At 51.5% G+C, this 24,752-nt stretch overlaps 13 protein-coding genes across 13 annotated transcripts; 4 read left to right on the plus strand and 9 right to left on the minus strand.

Moving 5' to 3' along the window:
- Nucleotides 1-152: 152 nt before the first annotated feature.
- On the plus strand, nucleotides 153-2,526 carry BO88DRAFT_428908 (WD40 repeat domain-containing protein; the record flags this gene model as incomplete). The annotated part of the gene is made up of 6 exons (XM_025709110.1): nucleotides 153-384; nucleotides 512-595; nucleotides 658-1,007; nucleotides 1,059-1,427; nucleotides 1,481-2,252; nucleotides 2,303-2,526. 6 exons carry the CDS (start codon nucleotides 153-155, stop codon nucleotides 2,524-2,526), a joined length of 2,031 nt encoding a protein of 676 aa, XP_025559038.1.
- BO88DRAFT_146098 (uncharacterized protein) lies at nucleotides 2,502-3,401 on the minus strand. The gene is made up of 2 exons (XM_025701490.1): nucleotides 3,319-3,401; nucleotides 2,502-3,269 (listed from the first exon to the last, which is right to left on the minus strand). Exon 2 carries the CDS (start codon nucleotides 3,157-3,159, stop codon nucleotides 2,656-2,658), a length of 504 nt encoding a protein of 167 aa, XP_025559039.1. The 5' UTR covers nucleotides 3,160-3,269; nucleotides 3,319-3,401; the 3' UTR covers nucleotides 2,502-2,655.
- A 269-nt stretch (nucleotides 3,402-3,670) lies between these two features.
- Nucleotides 3,671-5,518, plus strand: BO88DRAFT_407868 (RNA-binding protein). Its single transcript, XM_025707557.1, has 3 exons — nucleotides 3,671-4,537; nucleotides 4,609-5,237; nucleotides 5,297-5,518. Exons 1-3 carry the CDS (start codon nucleotides 4,056-4,058, stop codon nucleotides 5,413-5,415), a joined length of 1,230 nt encoding a protein of 409 aa, XP_025559040.1. The 5' UTR covers nucleotides 3,671-4,055; the 3' UTR covers nucleotides 5,416-5,518.
- A 312-nt stretch (nucleotides 5,519-5,830) lies between these two features.
- BO88DRAFT_395821 (sorting nexin-3) lies at nucleotides 5,831-6,715 on the plus strand (the record flags this gene model as incomplete). The annotated part of the gene is made up of 3 exons (XM_025705204.1): nucleotides 5,831-6,183; nucleotides 6,272-6,593; nucleotides 6,687-6,715. Exons 1-3 carry the CDS (start codon nucleotides 6,106-6,108, stop codon nucleotides 6,713-6,715), a joined length of 429 nt encoding a protein of 142 aa, XP_025559041.1. The 5' UTR covers nucleotides 5,831-6,105.
- A 1,058-nt stretch (nucleotides 6,716-7,773) lies between these two features.
- Nucleotides 7,774-9,148, minus strand: BO88DRAFT_407869 (telomere repeat binding factor family protein). Its single transcript, XM_025707558.1, has one exon. It carries the CDS (start codon nucleotides 9,036-9,038, stop codon nucleotides 7,971-7,973), a length of 1,068 nt encoding a protein of 355 aa, XP_025559042.1. The 5' UTR covers nucleotides 9,039-9,148; the 3' UTR covers nucleotides 7,774-7,970.
- Nucleotides 9,149-9,713: 565 nt separating this feature from the next.
- BO88DRAFT_372937 (uncharacterized protein) lies at nucleotides 9,714-10,253 on the plus strand (the record flags this gene model as incomplete). The annotated part of the gene is made up of 2 exons (XM_025704251.1): nucleotides 9,714-9,816; nucleotides 9,881-10,253. Coding segments are annotated over exons 1-2 (438 nt in total), but the record flags the coding sequence as incomplete, so codon positions are not given.
- Nucleotides 10,254-11,192: 939 nt separating this feature from the next.
- Nucleotides 11,193-13,104, minus strand: BO88DRAFT_146160 (uncharacterized protein). Its single transcript, XM_025701492.1, has 3 exons — nucleotides 12,206-13,104; nucleotides 11,664-12,149; nucleotides 11,193-11,600 (listed from the first exon to the last, which is right to left on the minus strand). Exons 1-3 carry the CDS (start codon nucleotides 12,818-12,820, stop codon nucleotides 11,289-11,291), a joined length of 1,413 nt encoding a protein of 470 aa, XP_025559044.1. The 5' UTR covers nucleotides 12,821-13,104; the 3' UTR covers nucleotides 11,193-11,288.
- Nucleotides 13,105-14,032: 928 nt separating this feature from the next.
- On the minus strand, nucleotides 14,033-14,434 carry BO88DRAFT_146148 (uncharacterized protein). Its single transcript, XM_025701491.1, has one exon. The coding sequence runs from the start codon at nucleotides 14,348-14,350 to the stop codon at nucleotides 14,144-14,146; it is 207 nt and encodes a 68-aa protein (XP_025559045.1). The 5' UTR covers nucleotides 14,351-14,434; the 3' UTR covers nucleotides 14,033-14,143.
- A 2,182-nt stretch (nucleotides 14,435-16,616) lies between these two features.
- Nucleotides 16,617-17,592, minus strand: BO88DRAFT_146275 (uncharacterized protein). Its single transcript, XM_025701494.1, has one exon. It carries the CDS (start codon nucleotides 17,471-17,473, stop codon nucleotides 16,862-16,864), a length of 612 nt encoding a protein of 203 aa, XP_025559046.1. The 5' UTR covers nucleotides 17,474-17,592; the 3' UTR covers nucleotides 16,617-16,861.
- BO88DRAFT_146266 (uncharacterized protein) lies at nucleotides 17,568-17,940 on the minus strand. Its single transcript, XM_025701493.1, has 2 exons — nucleotides 17,868-17,940; nucleotides 17,568-17,782 (listed from the first exon to the last, which is right to left on the minus strand). Exons 1-2 carry the CDS (start codon nucleotides 17,883-17,885, stop codon nucleotides 17,615-17,617), a joined length of 186 nt encoding a protein of 61 aa, XP_025559047.1. The 5' UTR covers nucleotides 17,886-17,940; the 3' UTR covers nucleotides 17,568-17,614.
- A 943-nt stretch (nucleotides 17,941-18,883) lies between these two features.
- On the minus strand, nucleotides 18,884-20,031 carry BO88DRAFT_428914 (40S ribosomal protein eS4; the record flags this gene model as incomplete). Its single annotated transcript, XM_025709111.1, has 4 exons — nucleotides 18,884-19,223; nucleotides 19,385-19,669; nucleotides 19,741-19,878; nucleotides 20,018-20,031. The coding sequence occupies 4 exons, from the start codon at nucleotides 20,029-20,031 to the stop codon at nucleotides 18,884-18,886; spliced, it is 777 nt and encodes a 258-aa protein (XP_025559048.1).
- Nucleotides 20,032-20,286: 255 nt separating this feature from the next.
- BO88DRAFT_407876 (aspartate-semialdehyde dehydrogenase family protein) lies at nucleotides 20,287-21,928 on the minus strand. Its single transcript, XM_025707559.1, has 3 exons — nucleotides 21,563-21,928; nucleotides 21,249-21,506; nucleotides 20,287-21,193 (listed from the first exon to the last, which is right to left on the minus strand). Exons 1-3 carry the CDS (start codon nucleotides 21,588-21,590, stop codon nucleotides 20,388-20,390), a joined length of 1,092 nt encoding a protein of 363 aa, XP_025559049.1. The 5' UTR covers nucleotides 21,591-21,928; the 3' UTR covers nucleotides 20,287-20,387.
- A 225-nt stretch (nucleotides 21,929-22,153) lies between these two features.
- BO88DRAFT_395840 (oxidoreductase, FAD-binding protein) lies at nucleotides 22,154-24,528 on the minus strand. Its single transcript, XM_025705205.1, has 4 exons — nucleotides 23,858-24,528; nucleotides 22,700-23,753; nucleotides 22,470-22,651; nucleotides 22,154-22,414 (listed from the first exon to the last, which is right to left on the minus strand). The coding sequence occupies exons 1-4, from the start codon at nucleotides 24,197-24,199 to the stop codon at nucleotides 22,262-22,264; spliced, it is 1,731 nt and encodes a 576-aa protein (XP_025559050.1). The 5' UTR covers nucleotides 24,200-24,528; the 3' UTR covers nucleotides 22,154-22,261.
- Between the last annotated feature and the right edge of the window lie 224 nt (nucleotides 24,529-24,752).

Below are 24,752 nucleotides of genomic sequence, written 5' to 3' on the forward strand. Positions count from 1 at the left end.
CCGGACACCTCCCCCCTTGTCCTTTATCACTAATTGCTCTCCCTTGCTATTGGAAGTCGGGTGACAGACCCTAACCGACTAGCCTGCTATGATATGATCCCAGTCGCCCATTCACCGACTGCTCCCAAACCCCCTCACGTTTTCGGCCGATCATGAGTACTAGTCCTCCGCCGCCGTCTGGCTCGCCCCCCGCCCAACCGGGGTCTCCTCCGTCCCGAGATTCTGGAACTGTATGGCATCCCGCTAGGGAATGGTTGGAAGAGGACGAAGATGAGGATGATATGGACTATGAGCCGGATGAAATAGAGGCAGAAGAAGAAGAGCTAGATGCGGAATTGTATGAAGACGACGAAGACATTGATGATGCGGATGATCATCGCTTCGGTAGGATTTCCCCCCCCTCCTTTACAACTGGCACATTGGCTTGCATGCGTTGGATTTACTTCTTCTTATTCTGGTGTTTTTTATTCTGAGAACTTACACCTTTTCAAAGACCCGGAATTGCATCTAGGTAATATACATATTGAATTCGCCATGGATGAGTCGGATCATGAGCAGCAGGGTGAGGAGCGTCACGAGGGAAGGCACAATAGAGGTAGCGTTCCCGCATTCTTTTTTGTTGCTCACTGCTGCTGCTTAGGACACTCATTGTAGCAGTTTCCGCAGCTCGATTATTGAACCTTCTGGCTTCGAATGGACTGCGCCATATCCTACATTATAACGGACTACATGACGCCAACGTGGTAGAGGACGACGAAGAAGAAGATTACGAGTTCGGGTTCTTCGGTTACCGGCGACGAGCACGACGATCGGGAGGTCAGCAGTTTCCCAAGGTACCAAGCGAAGAAGGAGCGCAGCTCATGGGTTCTGGTGATTTCGGTTCCAACCCTCATTATGTGGACAAATTGAAGAGGCGCAAACAGGCCCTGGCGACGAAGATCATGTGGCGAGAACTGGGTGTGGATGTGTCGGGGCCGCAGAGGAGGGATATGCAGTCGATAACTCAGGTGGGATTTATTCAACTGGGGAATACGATTGGTTTTGGCTGACTGTTGTAGGGACTTATCCCTGGCTCGGTGGCGGATAAGATCGTTCATTTCGACTCGCGGTGCTACTCTGGCCAGTTCTCGGACGATGGGAATTTCTTCTTCTGCTGCGCTCAGGACTTCAAGGTCAGGATGTACGATACGTCCAATCCGTTCGAGTGGAAGTATTACAAAACCGTGGACTACCCGTTTGGACAGTGGACTATCACCGACGCCAGTCTGAGTCCGGACAATAAGTTCCTGGCGTACAGTTCGATTCGGAATTTGGTCTGTCTTGCGCCCACGGATCCAGCAGACTCCTCTGACCCGGCTATATTGGATTTGTCGTCGCTTTCAGGAAGGCGAGGCGGGCGTGGCCTGTATGGCAATTCTCATTTCGGGGTATGCACAAACCGGTTAAGAGCGGGCCGTCTCATTTTAGCTGACTGGTATAGATCTGGTCGATTCGATTCTCGGGCGACGGTCGGGAAATCGTGGCTGGTACATCCGATCAATCGGTGATTGTTTACGATTTGGAAACGCGCCAGTCCGTCCTGCGGCTGCAGAACCACGAAGACGACGTGAACGCTGTCTGCTTCGGCGACAAGTCATCTCCCCATATTCTCTATTCGGGCTCGGACGATACCACGCTGCGAGTGTGGGACCGACGCTCGATGGGCGACGGGCGCGAGGCCGGTGTATTCATGGGTCATACAGAAGGGTTAACTTATGTTGACAGCAAGGGCGACGGGCGATACGTACTATCCAACGGCAAAGATCAATCGATGAAGCTGTGGGATTTAAGAAAGATGATGACGACAGCCAAGTTCGACACCATTGATGTTAACCGATACACGACCGGTTTCGACTATCGATTTGAACCCTACCCCGACGACTATTACGAACCTCATCCCCATGACTGTTCGGTAGTAACGTTCCGGGGCCACCGCGTGCTCAAGACTCTTATTCGCTGCCACTTTTCCCCTCCGGGAAGCACGAACTCGAGATATGTGTATACTGGCAGCGAAGACGGTAAGGTATATGTATATAATCTGGATGCCACACTTGCAGGCACGATTGATGTAGGGCAAGCGACGGCCAACTCGCGGCCGCGCGATCCGGATATCTTCACCGCTGCATATGAAATCCGTAGCAGTCGCAGCGATGTGATGTGGAAGACATGCGTTCGGGATGCCAGCTGGCACCCGAACTGCCCTGTGTTGGCAGGTAAGTTATCGCGGCTGTGTGGATGAGATTGAGCTAATCTGAGGCTGTAGCAACGTCCTGGAATGGTTGGGGATTGTCCACTGGTACGTGCACACTGCATACCTGGAATGACGGGGTGGATAGCGATGAGGGCGATCCGCCGGTGGCAGGGAACTACGACAGCCGACTGAACTCGGTTCGGGAATTCAACTTATTCAGGGAGAAGATGCAGAGCCGAAGTCGACCAGTCCAAAGATCTGCATTGGACGATGAGTTACATTATGAGTTATGGTGATGAGAATTTGGACGTATACGCAGGCAGGTAACTGCATCCGCTTTCTTTTTCTCTGCATGACTGCCATGGCGTTGGCTGGCTAGCTGAATATAATTGAGGATTGCCAAAAAGACTGGGATAAGCAGGTAGTCATAGAATGTAATTAGCTCGTTCGAGGATGGGGTTATCGATAACGCGATCACATATAGTCAACAATCTAGGCCGGGCTATGAATAGCACGGTCTCTCTTTCTCTCTCGGACGGAGAAGCAAATGGCCGGCGTGAGAGGCAGCACTGCTCTCCACGAACCATCACAGCAGACAGAGGACATTGCACATCTCTGATGGAGTAGTTCACAGCTGAAGAGAAAATTCGTGAATCATTTGCGATCCTGATAGAGTTCGAAACAACACCATCCCGACGCGTCACGATCTGGGGTCCGGAGCGGAAGTTCAACCGAAGCCGAGAGAAGGCCGGAGGAGAGTTGAGGTCGAGATCGCCGCTGTCCTTCCTCTCTCTTGTCTCTTGCTTCTGCTTCCGCTTCCCATCGCGCTCCACCCGCAGTCTGCCTTCGGACACGTCTTCCCACGCTTCCATCCCATCCCCATCATCTTCCCCTAACCCTATCCCTTCTTTCTTCTTTACCCTCTGCATTCCTCACTTCTCCGCTCTCTCCTCTTCTTTCGCCACCCTCCGGCGTTAGCGGCGACGAGTCAGTCAGGGGATTCCAGCTGGACGTGTGAACCAGCGGACCTGACCTTAACCTGAATTACATCAGTCTCGTGAGGGCTGAGCTGAGCTTGGGAAACTAACTGCGCTCACCGACGTTGTTTGCTGGAACATAATTCTTTCTTCTCCTTCCATTTCCTGTACTCTCTCATCTCTGGAAGTTCATTCATATCTCTCGGACTTGTTCTCTAGCACAAGCGCTCTGCCGGCCCCGGCAGCAGCTGATCATCGGCGCCGCATCTTCTGTGGAAATTACCTACTGCAACTCTCTCCCTTAACCCAATTCTACTACCCTTTCCCTGTACTGAAGAAAAAAGAAAAAGTCCTGGAACAAGGCGCCAGAATCTCCGTTTCAGAGCTATCAGATTGACGAACTGGTCAAGTGTTTGTTCTTTTTGAAGCTGTCTTCGCTTCGGATTGTACGTATCATCAAGCCTTTTTTATGTTCCTCTGTTTTGTTTCGATTGCATCTGCAATCGATCTCGCATCTTGTGCTTTGTCCCCTGTGAGCTTTAAAGAAGAACCAGAGTGTTGAAAACAAAAACCGTGGATTTCCTGCCATCGGAGTCGGAGGAAATGATCCCAGAAGCCTGCTTTTGTTATTGTTGTTGTTTTTTTCCTACAATATCCAGTGGATGAGAATTCCCTCCTTGCTAATTGACCGCCTGTGTCTACAGACATGTACTTCCCTTGAAAATCAAATCGATCCTGAAACTGAGGAGAGAAAGCAGAAGAAGAGCCAATATCCGAGGAGGACTGTATATCACAAGCAAGCAATCAAGTTTTCCCTTGAGAGAAATCCGATCATAAGCTAAATCACCATGGCTACCGAAGATGATAACTTCGATATTGACATCTATGGAGATGGCGGTGGCTACAATGCCAATGAGCAGGGGCCCGAGGATGAGATGAAACATGATGATACAGAACTTATCCTAGATGCGCCGGAACCCACACAACAACAGAATGGGAACCCCAACCACCAAGGCGACGGCTCCTCCGACGGCACCGTCAAGCCCGACAGTGAAGGCGGCGCTCCCCATAGTGACCCTGTAACCCAGGCGGGCTCCGCCAACCCTCAATCCGCGGCCAAGGAGACTCCTACCCCCCAGCAGGGAACCAAGCGCAAGGAGCACGATGATCGCCCGACAGACCCTGATGCTACCCCTGCTCTGCTCATATCGGACTTGTATTGGTGGACCACGGACGACGACATCCGCGGCTGGGTGTGCCAGGCCGGCTGCGAGGATGAACTGAAGGACGTAACGTTCAGCGAACACAAAGTGAACGGTAAAAGCAAAGGGTAAGCAGGATGCAGGATGCAGTTGCGGTAGTGACATCCCCAGTCCACTGACGTGGTGTTGTTACATATAGACAAGCGTTCCTCGAATTCACCACTCTCCAAGCAGCCACCGCAACGAAACACAAGATCGAGTCATTCAGCGCCGGCGGACAAACGCGCAAACACATGGTCACCTACACCAGCCCGCAACCGAACCCGTTCCGCACGCTGCCCAAGGATGCGCCAATGCGCAAGGACAACCAGGCGCGCTCGATGTCCGGCGGCTTCAACTCGCCCAACCCGAACATGAACTTTGGCGGTGGTATGAACAACATGGGCGGCGGCGGCGGCGGTTATCGCGGCGGACGCGGTGGATACAACAACCGAGGTGGCATGTCCGGCGGCATGGGTGGTGGTAACTTTGGCGGCAACCGGAACTTCCAGAACCCCATGGGTGGCTTCCAAGGGCCGATGGTGGGCGGAGGCTTCCAGGGTAATCCCATGGGGATGCAGAACTACGGTGGCTTCAATAACCGCGGGGGGATGATGGGCGGTATGCGCGGTGGCCCTGGCGGCATGCGCGGTCGTGGTGGTGGCATGGCAGGACCCAATATGATGGGAATGCCGGGGATGAACCCGATGGGAGGCATGGGGATGAATGCGATGCCGGGGGCGATGAATCCGATGATGGGAGGTATGGCGGGTAATATGGGGATGCAGGGTGAGTGATTAATCCCAGAAAGCAGTATTGATGTGTTCTTGTGTACTGATATAAAGCAGGACAAGGTGGATTCCAGGGCCCCAACCCAGCCTTTAACCAGGGATTCTTCCCTCCCAATCAGGGCGTCGGCGATGGATCATGGAACCCTCATGGGGCCAAGCGCAGTCGCCAGGAGTGATGCTGATGACCCTTTACACCTCCGTTTTTCTTCTTCCCCTGTTATCATTTCTTTCATTTCTCTGCTCTTCCTATCTATCAATATCTGGGTTTCATTGCGCGGGTTCGGGGAAATTGGTTTTTATTATCTGTTAGGGTGTATTAGACAATTAAGGGTCTGCAGAAACCTGTTTTTCGTTTTGCTGCTTGCTTGTCTGCATATGTAGTTATAGTTTGAGTATAGGAGTTGGTTGGTAGTTTTAGCTTATCATATCAGTTATCAAATAAGAAGCAGATAGCATACTTACAACATTCTAGATATTACTACTGCTATCTTGTAAGTACTAGGGTATAGTGACAGCGGAATGGAGCAACAATGCACCGATAACCCGATCGGCGGGAATTCCAGCCCCTCTTATCGTCATCTGCCTACAACCCTCTCTTTGATTTAGATACCCCTGCTGTTTACTCGGATATCGTGGTGATTCACTCACCCTCTTTGTTGTCTCTAATTGATTCCTATCAGCGACGGGAAATTCCCCAATACGCAGAATTTAACTCCCGAGTCAATCCACAACTTTCACCACCTGGAAGTAACACACTCGACGAGCTTCCCCGCATCCACTACTACACCTTTCCTCCCACACCACTACCTTCTCTACACCACCAGACAGAATACACCAGCACCCTAAGGAAAAACTAAAGAGCAAAGATGCAAGCCGTCCCCGAATCCCGCCAACAAACCTTCGAGGAGATCTACGGCCCTCCGGAAAACTTCCTCGAGATAGAAGTAACCCATACCCTTTCCTCCCCCTCCCATAACCCCCCCCCCCTTCCCCCCATACCCCCCCAATCTAACCCATGAAATAAAAATCTAGGTCCGAAACCCCCAAACACACGGCACCTCACGCAACATGTACACATCCTACGAAATCGTCTGCCGAACCAACATCCCGGCCTTCAAACTGAAACATTCCGTCGTGCGCCGCCGATACTCCGATTTCGAGTACTTCCGGGATATACTCGAGCGGGAGTCGACGAGGGTCACGATCCCGCCGCTACCGGGAAAAGTATTCACGAATAGATTCAGTGATGATGTGATTGAGCATCGACGGGAGGGGTTGCAGCGGTTTTTGCAGATTGTTGCGGGCCATCCGTTGTTGCAGACGGGGAGTAAGGTGTTGGCGAGTTTTGTTCAAGGTATCTTTCTTTCTCTTTCATTTATGCCCTTGGGGGATTATATGTTTATGTATAGGTTGGGGTGTATGGCTAACTTTTGGTGTGTGTTTGTAGATCCGAATTGGGATCGGAATGCGTGGTAGATTCGGTTTTACTGCGTTGTGGTAGGAGGGGATGGAGGGGTTGAGGGGTGAGTGGGTTGGGGATATGGAGGGGATAAGGAAGGGGTATATGGTATGGGAGAATGAATGAGAGGAGTATGTTGAAGGTGGAGGTGGAGGTGGAGTCTAAGGAAAGATGAGTTTTCTTTTCCATTTTCATTCTGTCTTGCCTGGCGGATATCATGTAACTAGCGTTCTGTTTGTCTTTTTGCAACCAGTGTTTGTTCTGTCATTCATGTCTGTCTGTTATCTTAGCATAAAAGCTGTTATCATCCTGAGCATCTTCAGACTACTCTCCATGCAATCTACTATGCTGTCTGCATAAATCAATAACACTTCTCTACTGAGTTTAAATGCAACTACACTAGCTATGCAGGTATCTATGCAGCTCGCTATGCAGCTATGCAGTATGCACTAGGTAAGCTCATCCCACATCGGCGCCAACGTATTATCTGCCCACGTCGCATCCACTCCCGAATTCTCGTCCATCGCAAACGAAAATACCCCCGCACTGCTCGTGCTCTCGTGGAGTCCCTGCGGCGGGGCTGGAGGCGACAGCGCTGGATCGATTGGCCCACGCGCATTGCCGCTCTCCGTCTGTCCGCGAGCAGACCGTGCAACATGCTGCTTTCGAGGGTCAGGATTCCCCCCTGGCAATCGTCCGCTCACGGACCCTCCGTCCCGGTAGGCGTGCGGGAACTTGGTCCGAAATCGGTCTCGCAGGTCCGTGGCCCGACGGTGGCTCAAATTCAATCGCTTGTCCTGCTGGATTAGCGTCCACTGAAAGCCATGCACGGCGTAGCCTTTCAGCAACGCTTCGTCCTCGACCACGGTAAACGGGCGGCGTGAGCGACGCCGCGACTTCATCGTGAAGTGCGGCTCGGGGATGCCCAGGGACGCCAGCGTGGATTTGGATCTACTAGAGAGCGTAGGGGTAGTCTTAGACAAGGTGCTGTTCTTGGCCTTGCTGCCTTTCGAGTCAGCATCCTTGGAGCTGCTGGCCTCATTCACCGCAGCGCCACTGGCCTCCGTATTAGCCCCACGCGGGTGTGGGAGATGGATCTTCCCCGCTTGTCCGTCGGTCCCTTCGGTTTCGGCTCGCGAGAGGGCGTTCGCGAGCGTGTCATGCAGCTGCTTGGTGGCTTCATTGGGATCCGCGGCCCTTGATAGATTAGATGTGCACATTCGACAGTCTCGTTCAACTCACCGATATGCCCAGGGGCAACACACACGAAACCTAGAGTAACTTAGTTGGCTTCCAGTGTCTCCTCCACGTCCACATGGCTATACCATACCTATCTTTCAGATTGGATGCGCTACGCTTGTTGAACTTCAACTCCGGCTGGGCCAGAATCGCCGTCCAGTTGCCGATGCCGCACTTGACCACCCCGCGCAGCAGAGCAGTCGTCTCTTCCTCGGTCCACTTACGAAGGTTCTTGCGAGACCGGCCCCGCGTTTTAGGCGACAGAGGCTCGGTATTGTCCTCCGCGGAGGCGTCTTTATTGTCAGTCTCGGTGTCTGTCTTTTCGGTTCGTGTCCGTTCCGCTGCAGCGACATCGTCCAGCAGTCCGCTGGCGAGATCGCTCGCATCGCCGTCCACCGTTTTGTCGACCGGAGAATCAAGAATCTCCTCGATGCGACCTTCTCGTCGCTCCGCGATCTGGCTATCTGCAGCATTAGCAGTGAGTAAGCCCGGCTCCACAGCCTCGCTGCCTCGAGACGGTTTGGTCAGTAGCTGTGTGATCGAGCCGGGTTCAATTGGAGGAAGCAAGGCCGCATTCGGGGGCGGCTCGTTGAGACCATTGAGAATAGCAAAAGGGCCGAAGGGCGGTGGACGCTGCTCCTTTTGCGCCTGAGGAATAGGCAACTGCAGGTGTTCACTAAACGTGTCCGCCTGACCGCCCAAACGCCTGCGCTTGCGGAAGTGAAGGGTGTCATCATCAAACGAGGAGTAGGGGTATCGTTCTAGAGCGCGGAGATTGACAAAAGCCGGGAGAATTGGCCGGGGAGGCGCCTCCAAGCTCGGGAGGGAGTCCGCAGGGGCATCCGACTTCTTCGGTCGGGGAGCAGCCGCCCCTTCAGTGGCTCCGGATTGGGCCGAGTCATTGCGGGCAGGGAGGATGCCAGGATTGTTGTTACTGGAGGGTTCCCGGACGTGACTGGCATTGGGTTCGAGCGGGGAGGGCACAGCCAAGAGGCGAGACACCGGCTGACGGAGGGGAGCAATGCGGAGAGACTGAAGCTGGGGTAATTCGCGAATCAAGGATTCGTCGAAGGAGCGGGTATAGGAGCCGTTGGAATCCATGGCGGGGCACCCATACACCCAATCAGGGGATGATCACTGAGGGATGAAGAGCACCATGTAGAAGGAGGAGGGAGATGCCACTGCCATTTTCACGGATGATGATAGTTGGGGGAGTAGAGATGCAGATGGTGGATGAATTGATCAGACTTGATTAAACGTACAGGCGGGCGGCTGATGAGTCAGCAGGCAGTTAATTCAGCAGTGGAAGGAGTTACTGTTGACTATTAACCAACGTAGGTAAGTAGTTGCATAGCTAACAATATGAACTGCAGTATAGCTCATGATACGCTACGTAATGAATAGATATAAGTATTTGTTGAAAGCAATGGTTGAGATGAATAGTGCAAACAGCATAGCATGCACTGTTCCAATGGATCACTTACTATGGTATTCAAATCATCAAAGCAGTCACCAGTTTGACTCCTATTCATACAGTACAAGTAGTTAGTTATAAAGATGGGAAATATCCAAATATAGCAATCCAGATATTAGCAGTGTACATACCTACTATACAGTAGTATCCAATATCAACTGCAATTCCATCAATCAACCAATTTCGTCCTATAGAACCAATCAATCCTACACCATCCCCACTATGCCCAATCCAGTAATCAGCTATCCATCTCCTCCATATACTAACTCTACTCCTACCTCTCCCCATCCATACAACTTACACACCACACCACATACAACCTAGCAACATCTCCCACAAAATGCCCACCAGCATATTCCCCCCAATCCCCTACCTAATCTACGGCATCTTCGAGCCCATCTCACTGTACATCTAATACCTTCTCTCCAACCCCCCGCCATAACCAACCAAGTTACTAACGAAATACCAGAATCGGCGGCTCCCTCTACCCCCACCTCGACGCCTCCTCCTTCATCCTGTCCCAAATCCCCCACAATCCCGACACCACCGGGACCATCACGCCCTCCTCGCTCTCCCTCGCCTACCAACTCTCCAACATCTACTTCCTGCTGGCGCTGCTCGGCATCGCCCTGATCCACAGCACCTCGGAGCCCAAAGTCCTGAGAAACTATCTAGTGTGTTTGGCGGTGGCGGATCTCACTCATATCCTGGCTGCGGGGTGGTCCATGGGGTGGGAGAGGTTCGTGGATGTGGCGGAGTGGAATGCCTTGACGTGGGGGAATGTGGGTGTTACGGGGGGATTGTTTTTGAGTAGGGTGGTGGTACTTGGGGGTGGGTTTGGGGGTGTTGGTGATGGGATGAAGGTGAAGAGGAAGGGGCATTGAGTTGGGTTCTGTTGATGTGCTGGGTGTACATACAGTGTAGGTAGTATGGGATGGATGGATATCGGGGACCCGGGGATTAAATCAATCGCCGTTGTAAAGTTAGTCACTAGACCACTAACCAGCTAAGCACAAAGCAAGACATAGATAGATGATGCTATGACATTGAGATCGACATTTATCTTTCACAGAGTAGTAAAGGGAAGTATACCGATTAACCTTCCCCTTTCAACCAAACCAAACTAAACTATCTTTTTCTTTGACCCGCTCGGAGTTATCCGATAGTTAGTTACCCACTTACACCCTCACCCTCATCATCATCATCACCCCTTCCCCTATCTATCTATCTTAACTACCGTGACTACTAACAGACTAACTTCTACTTCTAGCTTAGCCTACTATAACAGATCCAACTTGGTCTTTATCAAGAATAGATAGACTATTGCCAATGGTCTAGACCCCCACCCCTAGTACCTACCCTGTGAATCTTCGGCTGGCTGTATCCTATCCTATCCTATCCCATGACTGGTCGTTTAGTTAACTAAGTATGAACCTCCCCCCGGTTCGGATCAAAGGAAGTGCATGCATGCACCAAGCTCAAGGTCTAGATTTCAATTTCAATGAAGGAATTGCCAGTATGCTGATGAGTAGTAGTAGTAGAAATACATGCCCAAAGAAAGAAAGGAAAAGAGAACAGGGATTATCCGAAATCAAGAAGGAAGAAAAAGGGGGAATGATCACAAGACGGAAGGAAAAAACAAGACATCATTCGAATCAGACCAAATTGAATCAAGACAAGGAATAAAAGAAATCGTCATATTAATCAGTCAGCGGCTTACTTGCTTCTGTTTCCTGCTCATCCTACCTCTGCTGCCCTAGTACGCGTCATATTACTGCCCCCCAATTGTTTGCTGCCTAGCTGCCATTCATCCATTGCGTCTAGATGACATCTGTTATTGCCCCAAGCTCAGACCACGCCACGTGTGTGCTACTAGTTTAGTTGGTGGGTACCTGACGTTGCAACTGCTGGAACAGTTGGTGCAGGGCTGGCGGGCCGTGCTGTTGGTACTCCCTAATGTGCGGGAAGAGGAAAGGGAGGCCCGGCGACGTTTGGAACTCCTGTCGGTAGGCCACAAAGTTCTCCGTTGGGTCCAGCAGGCACGCTAGTGCAGGGGGCAGCACCGGAGTCAGTGTCATCCGGTTGGTGGCGCTGTCCGTGTGCGTGAAGGTCGGGTTGGACGTGCTGTATTTGTAAAGACCGCTGAGAATCGCCGTGAACGAGTGGTAGTTGCGGTAGGTGTAGAGGGCCTGTGGTTGTCAGTACGTGATTCTTAGTTATGCACTCCGGCAGAGAGGATGGGTGTGGTCTACCTCGACAATTTCCTGAATGTACCCTATCATGTCTGGTAGTCCCGTGCAACATTCCCACACTTCCAGGCTTCGTAGCTCCCATAGCACTAGGAGTCGTTTGATTATGGCGTCTGGCTCCACGAAGCTCTTCTGACTCAACCCAGAAAAGTATTCCTCGTCAAGGGCGGTGGTGGTCTTGGCGAAATCGAGAGCCGGCGCTGGGTTCGTCAAATCTAGCTCGTCGAGCAAGGGAAGTTCAACCGAAAATGGCTTCGTCCAGTTCATCTCCCGCGCGTGGACGTATGTTCGTGTGAACCGTACCCCCAATACCGAGAGCTCAAGTAAAATGGCCTTCAGACTCGGCAAATGCTCCTTGAATAGCTGCTGAATAGGCGCTGCGATGAACTGGAAGCCCGGGTACGGTGTGCTGGCTGGTACTGGCTGTCTCAAGGCATGTAAGCACCGGTTCACGGCACGGTGCGCGAATGGGCTGCGAGTCTGAAGATGCTAGTCCAGAGTCAGTATTTGGCAGCGGAGCATCATGCCAGATATCAATCACATACCTGTTCCACCTCTTTGTACTTCCCCAGCTCCTCCGGAAACATTTGCAAATAGTTGAGCAAGTGGATGTAAAGCGAGGTATGTTGTTGTAAAAACCACTCTACCGAGTGTGCTCGGTAGCCCAAGAAGTAGCGGACCAGCTCCTCAAACGAAATCCGTGTGAAATGCAGATGACTCTCCGTGTCGATGGCTTCTGCTATTGCTATCGAGGGCATGTCACTATCCCGCTTAGTAGGAAGCCAGCTCCAAGGTTCGAGTGGAGGACCGGAGATCTGACATCGTCGAATGATTTCCTCGACCTTCTGATAATGGGACAGGTTGTCGATGAATGCCGTCTCGTGCGGCTCCACGAGCGAGTACAGGAACGCAGTAATAGCTTGGGGATCGCGTTTTTGAAGAGACTTTCGCGGGAGGTTGCTGTCTCGAAAGAGTCCGAATCGAATCACCCGCTTGATCTCATGGGGATCAAAGGCCCAGAACACGGTGGTGGCCTCGTCCTCCCACCATCGATACGTGAAGAAAGTCTGGGGGACCTCGCCCGAGGGAAACAGTTCCAGGTAGGTCGGCTGTCCCGTGCCTGGGAACGGCACGCTGGCCGAAGGCGAATACGCAGACATGCCAGAAACAGTCAAGATGGCTCGCAGGACCTTGGTTCAAACAACGGCGAAGGGTAACGGACTGTCCCTTTTGACACTGGAGGAGGCTACGATTCAGCAACAGAACAACATAGTGACGAAATAAGTAGCAGCGGACACCGTTGCCTTGTTCCCGGGGTCCTTTTATCCCTGTAGGTGTACTACCAATGTGTGATCGGAACCAAGCCCTTCCCGATGCCAGGTATTGATATCAACATTCTAGAACGTCCCCCAGGATCAGGCATATAGGGCAGGGAATAGACGACGTCAGATGAAACAGGCCGGGGACTAACCTCACGGAAACCGGAAGGACGAGAGGGCTCGAGCCCAAATGTACACAAAGGAAGGCAAAAAATGGGTAGTTGACGAGGGCACACCGGCCGGCTTCCAGCAGGTTGAACGAGGGTGTATTGAATGGACCGGGAACAGGGACCGAAACAGAAACAGAAGTAGAAAACCAGATAAGGGGATTAATCCAAACAGCTAGCTCTATTGTATTGCACCGTGCATTGCACCATCAGAGAAATCTGCAGAAAGCTGGCCACGACGGATGATAGACCTTATCTTCCTTCAGCTGGTGCAAACTACTTTCCGTTCTTCAAGACCTTTTGCCACGTTTGACAACTCACGGGGAGAGCAGCTGGATAGGCGAGGAGAGCTTCCATCAACGAAGCACAATAATGCTGCTCCTGCTGCTGCTGGTGCTGCTACTACTGCTGCTGCCTGTGGCATCCGAGCGGCCAGAAAGCATGGCGGCAAGTGGCGCATTACAGGACAGAAAGAAGAAGGGCAGACGAGGGCTGATCCAGATCCGAACCACTGGGACCCGGGAGCCAGGATAGGCTAAAGGGACGGAGATTACCTTTTGATACAGGAGCTGAAATCATGGCCAGGGCCTAGCAGTGGGCCGACGACTCCAATCAAGCCAGTTGGTCGTCGCATCATTTAATCCTCGACTGTTGGCCAAGGGAAGGAATGCATTCTCCGGGCCCCTGGAAGGACCGTTAGGTCTTGGGGCCCGTCTAGGAGCAGCCGAGCAGACCCTCCCCACATGGGCTGTGAATAATAAACCGGATTCAAGCATCAATAATCGTCGTCTCCATAAATAATCGGGGCCGTTGGCAATAGTAGGACCGATAATAGTAACAATAATAAAGAACGCCAGCCAACGGCGGGCCAGTGGAACAAACAGGTAGCATTCTAGAGTGGAATAGGAATATGAGATAATCCTAGAAGGGAGGTAAAAAAATTTAATGAATAAAAATTAGAATAAAATTAATAGAATATTCAGAGAAGAAAAATAAATTAAAATGAAATTGAATATTTAGAAAGACGGAACAAGAAAAGAAAATAAAATGAAAATTGGATAAAAATCCAAAAAGGAAATTGGAGTGAGAGAGAAATCATACACACTACAGAGAAGAAAGAGAAGCGGTCAAGAAGATGGATGGAGTAAGAGGGAACAGATGGAACAGTGCGTGCACAACAGCACCCCGAGAGGGTCCTGGTCATGCAGGACTATTTCGGTTTCTGGAAGGTTCACTTGGGGCCGCATCTCATCGGCAATGAGACCAGACACAGAGGAAGAGACTATGTGAAAGAGAGAAAGAGAGAGAGATCAATCTTGTTCGTGTTCCAGAGCCGTAGCGGTGTACAATGACAGGATATTAATGAAGTCAACTATACATCAGCCTCGCGGGAGAAGACGAGGCAGTTGAGCCACTGAGCAGTAGTAGCTACAGTAGGAGCAGCTGAGCGAGAGGCGACATTCGTCAAGCGCCAGGAGCACGGCTGAGAGTAAGCCAGAGGCAAAAGGCAAAGCAAAGCAAAGCCATCGTTGTCACAGTCATGATGATGATGTTGAAGCATGAAGGGCTGATCCTCTAAACCCGCTGTGGAACCCATTAGCTACTTGGTTAGTTTCCTAGCTTAGCTGGCCAGACAGAAATGCTGTGTCGAAAGCTGGTCGCACACGGATATCTCCAGCTTGCTAGGTACGTAGATAGTCTAGTCGTATCCATCTCTTGTGTAAGATTGAAAAAAAAAAAAAAAAATAAAAATGAAACGATCGGGTGGCTAGCAACCTCTCTTGCTACAGCTGCGACTAAATTAGTGGGTGAAGCGAGTGCAATGCAGAAAAGCGTATCGCCGCTGATCGGGACGATGGCGATCGGGGGGATTGCTTCTGGGCGAACAATTGGAGTCTGCTTCTTTCTAGCGCCCCCAGATGGCCTGATTGACCTCGCTGGTTCATCGTCATTGGCTTCTCCTCATTTTTCTGTTAATTTTTTTTTACACTTCTCAACTCCAGTCCAGTCCACCCTCCCAGACCGAGGCAGGATTGAATGATGACGACGGCGGACTGGGCAATGAATAGATAGATAAAGCTAGACTGCAGTCCTCGGACGTGTCCACGCCAGTGTTACCCTCAACAGCCGACGTTGCATGTCCCACAGACCGGGGGGCAGACAGATGTGGATTCGGTCACCCAGGAAGGATTGACCATGATACCAATAGCAAGTGAGAGAAGAGATAGCCGTAAGTAGTCTGGAGAAAGAGAATGGGAGTAAATGAGGATTCGAGCAGCAGCGGAGGAGCTCGTGGCGGTGGGTGTCCTTTTGCCAAGCAGGATCCACCATCAAGAGAAAAAAGAAGATCAGTTCAATTGCTCTGTTCGTCTGATATATTCCAATCAATCAGTAAAGGAAGAAATGTAAATCCTTCAATAAATTTTTCCCTCTTTGCTTCTCCACGGTACCTGGTGCCTTAATTGATCCTAACTCTCAGGAACGCGTGGATACCAGAAGGTTGGAAACTATCGAGACAAGCTAAACTTCGCCTTCGGGTGGAATATCATGGCGGGATTTGTTGATCGAGCATAGCATCTCCACCCCGAAACTTCCATCCACTAGACTAGACTACCAGAGACCAGCCAGATATTGTGGCGCAGGGCAACAAGAGTTTGGAATCAGGGGCCCCGCTTAGGAGAAAACCCTGGTGTGCCCGGCATCAATTAACTTACTGTCGAATTATTAGACTAGATGTCTTTCCATCCACAATGGGAGGAGGCAATATTCTCGATGGACCACAGTAGGAGGCCGAATAGAAACCAAAAGTTAGAAATCAGCCATCCGAATCACTTCTGCTGCAATCATCAGACGCCGGAATTTGCGGGTTGCAGATAGCCACGGCAGCGCCGCTGCACACGGCTTCCCTCCACGTTGTGCCATTCACAAGCATCCCAGGAAGAGTAAGACATCTTCATCTTGGACTTTGGACCGGAGTACTCCGGCCAATGTATTCCGTGATGACCCTAGTCGTCGAGACCCGCTCATTCCGCCGCCGTTTTCGCGGCCACGGGGCGTCCCTTTGGCGAGAGAAGGGATGTCCAAGAAGTGAACGAATTGAAGCTTCCTTCCTTCCCTTAATTCTGTGTCACGACTCACCACTTTTGCTTCCTCGCCAGATTCTACATTTAGGCCAGTATGGTTACCATCCTGCAAAGACAGGGCTGTGTCGCTGAGCTGTCGCATGCAGAGAGGGTGACCTGGAACCTCAACGCCCCTGTACTTACTTTTACGGCCCGGAAGGTCCAGACTCGGAGCGGATAGCCACAGCCATGGCAAGCGACAACTATTGATGGGTGGCTGACTGGGCTTGTATGTAGGCGGGAGGAGTCCTTCTGCAAGAGCGCAACGGTTGTCAGGACCTTGCCAAACCCTAGATAACTAGCACTCGTAGTCCGTAGCCATGTTGTCACTCGGTTGCCTGGTCCCCCGTCTCCAACACGCCCGCTTACTTACATATGATGTCTACATACATACCTACATGATTGTTCTCTGTGTTTCCCGCATGTTGTGACGTGACGTTGTGCGAAAACAATCGCTTTCACAAGCCATCTGCCGTGCAGATGCGTGGGGGCTGCTTACAGCCAGAGCCTATAGTTGATCAGTATGTGGGAAGCATTATAGCTTGGTCACCATTCCCGGACAGCGACCTGTCCATCCAGATAGACGTGGCCAGCTAGTCCCGGATTGGTTCCGGACGTGCAGCATGCATGAGCCTGGCTCGGAGGCTAAGGAAGTATGTATGGTGTGCGTGGACGAGTGCGTGTGTGTAGAAGCGAGTTAACGGGTGGGCTATGTCACCGTGGCTTGAGACAAACATCTCGAAAGCCTCGCTCACAGGCCAGGTAGGTATATAACCTTCGTACTCATCTACCAAACGGAGAGAAGACCACTGCCGAGCATCTTCTGCTTTTCCAGGGCTCGCGGGGGAAGCAATATGTGAATACCCTTGGACTGAGCAACGGACACTGTGATACAAGTGTGTGCGATGCCACCTTTCCCTCGATGATCGTGCCGCCTCGATCCCTCGGACGAATCCTGCCGGTATCCTGCCTGACATGGCCGAGAGACAACCAAGAACCCTAAGGCACCTCCATCCACAAAAGGAAGATGGTGGGCATGCCTTTCCCAGACAAAGAGGGAAAAGAGAGCGGAGAAGGTGGACAGAGGGGAATAAGATACGGAGGTGGAAAAAGAAAACATTCAAGCAAAGGCGCAACCCGCAAGTGATGGATCGCAACCCCATCTTTCCCCCCCTGATCCTGTTTTCTGAGCTTAACCGAACCATCCCGAGCGCCAGAAGGCGTGGATCGAAAAGAAGTCCGACCACGGCGATGGTCGAATATCAATTATCAATCACAGTGAGATCGACTAGGTCAAGATGACTTGTCAGTTGACTTAACGCAAACTAACCCATGCGACATGGTGGCTAAGTCTGCATGGTCAGCACCCGATTAGTTTGGCGCTTCCTCTGATATGCCGAGGATCGAGGGGAGGAATCGGGCCAAAGGGGCGCCGGCAGGAGGATGTATCCAGATGAATCAATTTCTCTCTTATCATCCCATCCCATCAGTGCGACTAGAGCGGCATCTGCAATCTGCACCGGCATCAGCAACCAAGAACTAGATACCAGTCCGTCTGTCGAATACTCCATCGTCTCCTCATCCCACGCAACAACTCACATTTATTATTATTATCATATTCTTTTTCTCCCAATTTAGGTCCCGTCTCTTCTCGCTAAATCCCTCCTAATCCACTACCCCCCACGGCTAATAGGGAGAGGAGGGGAAGAGAAAAAGAGGAGAGGAGAAAGATGAGGAGAAGATCCATACTGACCTGCAGCAGCCCAGTTGACGTGTTACATTCCTACTTGTAGCCTTGTACAGAGTAGATGGGCTAAAGGAGATGTTCGGTTGGCTGAATTCAACGAAACCAAGGCAGCACAGGAGACCCCCCAAGACTCGCAATTCCTCATAGTCCGATGGGTCGACACTGCACCAGATCGACTTCGGCCAACTGCTCCAGCCACTGTTCATTCTTCTCCAAGTGCAGCTTCCCTTTTGGATCGGTTGGCTCCCGCCTTGGGATGTGAGACGTAAACTTTTTTCCAAGGTCCCATGAATGGATTGCATCTACCATCCCACCCTGTTGTCCCCGGCACCGTAGCATCCCTGTTAGAGGTCACGACAGGGTGGACTCGAGGCGATGGGCCGTCCAGATAGTAGCATCTGCGCGAGTCTTACCGTGGATTAGATAGATCTGCTGGGGTGGCACGGGAGTATCCGGCGGAGTTGCTCCGTGAATGGGTCGGGGAAATAGACAGACAGAAGGGGGGGACGAAAGGGAAGGTGAGAGGTGGTAAGAATAAGAAGTGTCCTACTGCAACTGGCCCAGTTACAAATTCCAGGAAAGGAATGAACTAAGGACTTAAGAATTAATGGTATCATACAATCACAGGCAGACAGACTTGGCATCTTGACCTTGCTTTAGTGTACAAGTCTACGGTACAGTAGTTAACAGGTGTAACTTTGTGTCCTGTAGACAATTCTTTCTCTTTTTTTGTTCTGGATAACGCTTCATATAATTATCGTAACCGGCGTCATACAGGTCCACAAAGCAAGACAAGATGTCATCGCCACAGCGGAATTTTTCAACGCTTTTATTTTTCCGGCAGCCTACATCACTTACCATGCCACATCTACTGGAGGGCACGGCGGCGGTCACGCTCCTCGGCGATGGAGAGCTTGACACCCTTGCCCTTGGGCAGGGAGATCCAGGGCTTGTCCTGACCGATGACGAAGACGTTGGACTCACGGGTGGCGAAGGTGTTGTCAATAGCGTCCTTGATGTGGACGATGTTGAAACCACCATCGTGGCGCTCACGGTGGGTGACGACACCGACACGACCCATGTTACGACCACCGGTGGCCATGGCGACAACACCAGTGTCGAACTTGACGAAGTCGGCGATCTTGCCAGTGGCAATGTCGATCTTCACGGTGTCGTTAACCTTGATGGCGGGGTCGGGGTAACGGATTCTATAAGGAAAGCCCTTGTTAGCACGCTTTGTTCTCACGTTGCGGCTCCTTACTGTGTTCCAGCAAAGAACTGCGATTCTAGTTCTGTCGTCCTCCGCCGATCAACCAAAGCTTGGTCCAACGACTGAATGACGCGGAACTTGTAGAGAGTATGCACTCACGTTCTCGCATCGTGCGTAACCAAGAATGGGATCCCGCCCTTGCCGAGCTGAACACGCTTGACCTTGCAGAGCTTGTACTCGGCCTCCTCAGCCTGGATGCGGTGGACGGTGAAGCGACCCTTGGTGTCGTAGATGAGACGGAAGTTCTCGCCGGTCTTCTCGATGCCGATGACGTCCATGAAGCCAGCGGGGTAGGTAGGGTCGGTGCGGACCTTGCCGTCGACCTTGATCAGACGCTGCATCATGATCGCCTTGGTCTCACGGCCGTTAAGGGCGTACTTGAGACTATAAACCTGTCAGTCCACCGATTCCTCATATTCTCTTCGATTCTTTCGTAGTCGCTGGATGGCTCGTACCGGTTGCGGATGAAGACGATCAGGGGCAGGCAGTCCCGGAGCTTGTGAGGACCGGGGGAGGCCTTGGGGGCGTAGGTTCCGGACATCTTGTCCAGGAGCCAGTGAGAAGGCGCGCTAAGGCGCTTCTGGTGCTTCTTACTGTTCGAGCATGGTGGTTAGTATTCAACTCTTCAAAATCTTCAATTCTTCTGCCGTAGCGAACAAAGACCGGTGAAAACGCAATTCCACCGATAATCTCGCTCCGTGCAGCAAGAACAGCGTAGGGCGTGTAACTCACGGTCCGCGAGGCATCTTGGCTGCTTTGTCGACTTAAACCGGTTAGTTGTCGAAGTGTCGCGAGGAAAAGAAGGAGACGGAACAAGGACTTCAGCGGCTGATATCCAGCCCATCTGCATTTTTCGCTTAGCGGCTGGTGCCAGCGGGGCTTAGCCCTAGCACTAATACCGTTCTTTAGGCTAGCCACACTAGTCCCGACCAGTACTAGCTTGGTGGGTCACGCATGTTACATAATCAATACTGGGTCTAGGCTTCATTAAATAGTATGGGCTATTGTTCAATGCTTTTTGCTTTTAGTAGCTGAAATATCTAGAAACAAAAGGATATCTGACGCCGTCTAATCGCTATATGCCATAGATCTCTTCACACGTTTAGATGTAGCCCTTGATGACAGCAACCTCCGCGTTGAGGATGGACGATCCAGCAGCGCCGATAACGGTGTTGTGCGAAAGAGCAGCGAAGCGGAGATCGAAGTAGCCACCCTCATTGCCGTCGCGCACCCGTCCGACGCTAACGGTGTAGCCCTTGGAGATGTCCCGGTCCAGTCTAGGCTGGGGTCTGTCGGGCTCGTCGAACACCCGAATAGCCTGCGCGGGTGCAGAAGGAGCGCCCAGCTTCTGGGCCTCCGACTGGTACTCCCTCATGGCCTGGGCCACCTGCTCTGCGCTGGGAGCGGGGCGGTTCTTGAAGCGCAGGGAAACAAAAGCCATGTGACCGTCAGTGACTCCAACACGAGTGCAAGTGGCGCCAACACGGAGACCGGACTGCTCTTCGAAAGCAGTAGCATCGGCGTTCAAGGAGCCCAAGATCTTCTGAGCTTCGTTCTCAAGCTTGTCCTCCTCACCGCTGATGAAAGGAATGACGTTGTCCAGGATGTCCATGCTGGGGACACCGGGGTAGCCAGCTCCAGAGAGAGCCTGCTCGGTAAAGACTTCCACCTCCTCAACGGGTCCAAACTTGGCCTGCAGAGCAGCGAACGGAATAACGACACCAATGACTGCGCAGTTGGAGTTGCAAACCAAGAATCCCTTCTTCAGGCCGAAGTGTTTGCGCTGGTGAGGGATGAGGTCCAGGTGCTGGGGGTTGACGGTGGGGACGACAAGGGGGACGAGAGGGTGCTTGCGGTAGTTCTTCGCGTTCGAGAAGACGGGGATATCGGCCTTGATGAATTCCATCTCTGTAACAGTTGTGATCAGCAGGTAGTATTGTCGCCTGGGCAAAGAACCACATACCAACATCACCCGCAATGTCGCTGTTGAGTCCAGAGAAGACGAGATCGCAGTCAGCGAACTGTTCAGCCTTGCAGTCGCGAAGGACGAGTGTGCTAAGCTTCTCCGACATAGCCGTAGACTGCTTCCATCTCACGGCATCCTTGTACTGTTTGCCCGCAGAACGCTCAGACGCACCGACGGCGTGCAGCTCCAGGAAAGGGTGGTCGGCAAGCAGGAGGATAAAACGCTGGCCCACGGAGCCAGTGGCGCCCAAAACACCTGGATTTTATCAGCAACGCAGCCACAGATGAATCGCCAGTGTTGTATATCCATACCGCACTTCTTCTTAGGATATGAGGCCATTTTATTTGATATCGAGTAGGTCGCTCTGCGATTCTCGTGATCTGACAGTTGTCAATTACACGTCTTTGATAGATAATAAGACAACGATGGATGATTTAAACAAAAGCATTGGCATCAAAAATCTCAATTGGAACATGCTCACGGGGAGACATGGCCAACATCCGGTTGCAGCGCCTTAACCGACGGAGCCCCGCAAGGGATGAAAGCACAGTTGTATCTCCACCATAAGCAGTTTTGAAGATTGTGACACGATAGACAAACAGTTCGCTTTGCAATAGCCACAATGTGATTGAAATATGAGCAAATCAAACGAATTGCACTCACCTCTTAGACAATGATGCGGAAGTTGGAGAGGGACAAGAGTGGCGTTACCGATTAAAACTGCGATATCGCTCCGGAGCACATCTGCCCCGCTGTGACTCAGCCCTCACTACTGACTGACTAACCACTCCGTAGCATTCTCCGCCAATCTTATTGGTCGATTGCTCCGATCTTATAGAAATGTAAATGGCATCATTTTAGGGCCTTGAACTAGACCAAATATGGATGGGGTCAATATAGTTGGAAGTGACATAGTTGCTATGAAACTAGCCATTGGTATGTACAACCTTTTGTCTGCCCCTATTTACTATGCATATGCCATCCTCAGCTGAGAGATCAGATCGCGCCATCTATGCTTCGTCCTCATAATCGAAGATCTTGCCAGGGTTCAATAACCAGTGGGGGTCGAGAGACTTCTTGATGGAACGCATAATTCCAATCGTGCCTGGGCCAAGCTCCTTTTTCAGTGAATCTTTCTTGCCCAATCCCACACCATGTTCACCCTGGAAACTGGTCAGTCATGCTTTCAGGTACAAGTTCAGGTTGCGCATGTCTTACAGTGCAAGAGCCTTCCATTTCCAATGCACGATCAACCATGTCGTACACAACCTTTTCTACTCGCTCCCTTTCTTCTTGAATGGTGCGATCATATAAGATACTTGCGTGGAAGTTGCCATCTCCAATATGTCCAAGGATACTGGCAAAGATTCCCAGGTCATCGAGTTCTTTCTTGGAGATTTCTACTATGGTTAGCTAACCTCGAGGTACTGGGTTGCGAAAAAGCATACCAATAATGTCTGGCAACCTAGAGATCGGCACGGAAACGTCGGTTGACCATACTTCAGATCCTCGCTCTCTTAGCGCCAGCATACTCCAGAGCGATTGTTTTCGCGCAGACCATAAATCATGTGCTTCTCGCTCGTCTCTTGCAAATTCGAACGAGCTTGCGTTGTTGTTCTTTGCTAGTGCTTTGGTCAGGTTAATGCTATCCGCGACTCCGGCCTTGGTGCCGGAGAACTTGAAGAATAGAGTGGGCAATTTCTTCCATGTTCTTCCAGTTCCTCCGGCGCGGTTGATGACATCCATCTGTATCTCATCAAGAATCTCCATGCACTGTACTTGAATCCCTTTTCGAACAAGCTGCATGGCAGTGGATGCAGCATCACGTACAGTGGGGAAGGTCACCACGCCGACACGAGTCTGCTCTGGAATCGGCGTCAATTTCAGGGTAGCTTCAGTGACAATACCAAGTGTTCCTTCAGACCCAACAAACATTCCTGTCAGGTTATACCCGGCTGAAGTTTTGCGTGGACGGCGACGTGTCTTAATGACCCGACCATCCGCCAGCACGACAGTAAGGTTAATTACCCAGTCTTTCATGGTCCCGTACCTCACGGCATTGGTTCCACTGCAGTTTGTTCCAATCATGCCACCTATCATTGCAGACGGTCCAGGGTCAACGGGAAAGAAAAGACCGCTGTCCTTAATCTTCTCATTCAGATCCATCCATTGAATGGACGGTTGGACCACAACGTCCATATCAGATTCGTGCAACTCAAGTATCTTATTCATCGTCACGAAATCAATGGTCAAGCCGCCTAGAGGGGCCGAAAAATTGGCCTCCAGACTAGAACCTCCGGAGTAGGGTATCATTGGCATTTTGTATTTGTGACAGATCTTAGCGATCTTGGAAACATCATCTGTACTCGCTGGGTAGGCAATGGCAACTGGTAGACGATCAGCATTGATGCTGGACCATTCTGAAAACCCATGTTGTTGAAGATCATCTTTGTCGGTGCTGATGATCTCATCGCCAAGCGTGGCTCGCAGTTCTGCAATGGCCTGTTTGTTCAAATCGATGTTTAGTCAAGTACACATGATACACTATATATATATGTATATATATATATATACTGAGAACACGGGAGAGCTGGACAATTTTCTACCTTCTCAAAATCCTTCGCAGACCCATACTGGGGATGCTTGCTAACCAGAGACTGGGACTGTCCGCTCGTCACAGCATATGCATAACCGACACCCGCAGCCAGGGCAGAGGCTAACAGGGTCCTGCCTGAAGTCCGAGCGCCTGAACGGTTGCCAGAAGACCCAGTATTGGCACCGTTCTCCTGTCCAGCATTGCCGTCATTCTTGTGTCCTGCCTTTGAACTAGCCCAACGCACTGCTTGCTGAAGAGGGAAGGAATGGCGTGGCGAGAGGGCGCTGGGCCGGCATTGAAGGGCGCGGAGATGTGCGGGGAATGCCCGAGGCACCTGGCTGAGCGGCCGCATTGTCTCACGAGCTCGGATCCACGGGGAGTGAGGAATATTGCTATCTGTAAGATCATGGGCTGAATCGAGCAATATATATTACATTCCAAGTCCGGTTATAAAAGACATACTATGCCTCGAAGGCCGAAAATGGGGTCTCCGATTATCCAGTCGTAGCCCGTTACAGGAGCTTGGCCTCGGCGCGAGGAGAAACGTCATCGGGGCTAAGGATGAGACGTACAGCAGCTATCGGAAAAAGGCCGAGTAAAATGGCATAGACGTGCCCTTGCTGGATAGTGGAAATGGTCTTGTCCAAGTCTAGAGGTGCGGAAAAGTAGGTTCACCCCCACATTGATGAAGGGTGAGCACCGATGATTGATCCCCACGTTTGAGGGGTTGCTGCTTATCAATGAACGCGATCGGCCAAAACTCCGATGGTGCCTCAGGAACTCAGGCAGGCTACGACTTGGCAGGAACAGGCACACATGGCTCGGATTGGACCAAAAAGGTAGATCATCCTGCAAAGTAGCTATACCTTGTCACTGTAAAGGACAACGTGAATGCATAGAGCTCA

Source organism: Aspergillus vadensis (genome assembly GCF_003184925.1).
Source record: "Aspergillus vadensis CBS 113365 unplaced genomic scaffold BO88scaffold_26, whole genome shotgun sequence".
NCBI classification, from domain to species: domain Eukaryota; kingdom Fungi; phylum Ascomycota; class Eurotiomycetes; order Eurotiales; family Aspergillaceae; genus Aspergillus; species Aspergillus vadensis.

What these genes read in the sequence shown, in the direction of transcription:
- BO88DRAFT_146098 (XM_025701490.1), bottom strand. Translation starts at nt 3,159, where the DNA reads ATGCAGAGGGTAAAGAAGAAAGAAGGGATAGGGTTAGGGGAAGATGAT.
- BO88DRAFT_407868 (XM_025707557.1), top strand. Translation starts at nt 4,056, where the DNA reads ATGGCTACCGAAGATGATAACTTCGATATTGACATCTATGGAGATGGC. An exon ending in GTGAACGGTAAAAGCAAAGG is followed by an intron (nt 4,538 to 4,608) that starts GTAAGCAGGATG and finishes TGTTACATATAG; the next exon opens with ACAAGCGTTCCTCGAATTCA. An exon ending in GGGTAATATGGGGATGCAGG is followed by an intron (nt 5,238 to 5,296) that starts GTGAGTGATTAA and finishes GATATAAAGCAG; the next exon opens with GACAAGGTGGATTCCAGGGC.
- BO88DRAFT_407869 (XM_025707558.1), bottom strand. Translation starts at nt 9,038, where the DNA reads ATGGATTCCAACGGCTCCTATACCCGCTCCTTCGACGAATCCTTGATT.
- BO88DRAFT_146160 (XM_025701492.1), bottom strand. Translation starts at nt 12,820, where the DNA reads ATGTCTGCGTATTCGCCTTCGGCCAGCGTGCCGTTCCCAGGCACGGGA. An exon ending in AGTACAAAGAGGTGGAACAG is followed by an intron (nt 12,150 to 12,205) that starts GTATGTGATTGA and finishes ACTCTGGACTAG; the next exon opens with CATCTTCAGACTCGCAGCCC. An exon ending in ACATTCAGGAAATTGTCGAG is followed by an intron (nt 11,601 to 11,663) that starts GTAGACCACACC and finishes TGACAACCACAG; the next exon opens with GCCCTCTACACCTACCGCAA.
- BO88DRAFT_146148 (XM_025701491.1), bottom strand. Translation starts at nt 14,350, where the DNA reads ATGACCAGGACCCTCTCGGGGTGCTGTTGTGCACGCACTGTTCCATCT.
- BO88DRAFT_146275 (XM_025701494.1), bottom strand. Translation starts at nt 17,473, where the DNA reads ATGGTTCGGTTAAGCTCAGAAAACAGGATCAGGGGGGGAAAGATGGGG.
- BO88DRAFT_407876 (XM_025707559.1), bottom strand. Translation starts at nt 21,590, where the DNA reads ATGGCCTCATATCCTAAGAAGAAGTGCG. An exon ending in ATATCCTAAGAAGAAGTGCG is followed by an intron (nt 21,507 to 21,562) that starts GTATGGATATAC and finishes GATAAAATCCAG; the next exon opens with GTGTTTTGGGCGCCACTGGC. An exon ending in CGACATTGCGGGTGATGTTG is followed by an intron (nt 21,194 to 21,248) that starts GTATGTGGTTCT and finishes CAACTGTTACAG; the next exon opens with AGATGGAATTCATCAAGGCC.
- BO88DRAFT_395840 (XM_025705205.1), bottom strand. Translation starts at nt 24,199, where the DNA reads ATGCGGCCGCTCAGCCAGGTGCCTCGGGCATTCCCCGCACATCTCCGC. An exon ending in CTGCGAAGGATTTTGAGAAG is followed by an intron (nt 23,754 to 23,857) that starts GTAGAAAATTGT and finishes TTGAACAAACAG; the next exon opens with GCCATTGCAGAACTGCGAGC. An exon ending in TAGGTTGCCAGACATTATTG is followed by an intron (nt 22,652 to 22,699) that starts GTATGCTTTTTC and finishes TAACCATAGTAG; the next exon opens with AAATCTCCAAGAAAGAACTC.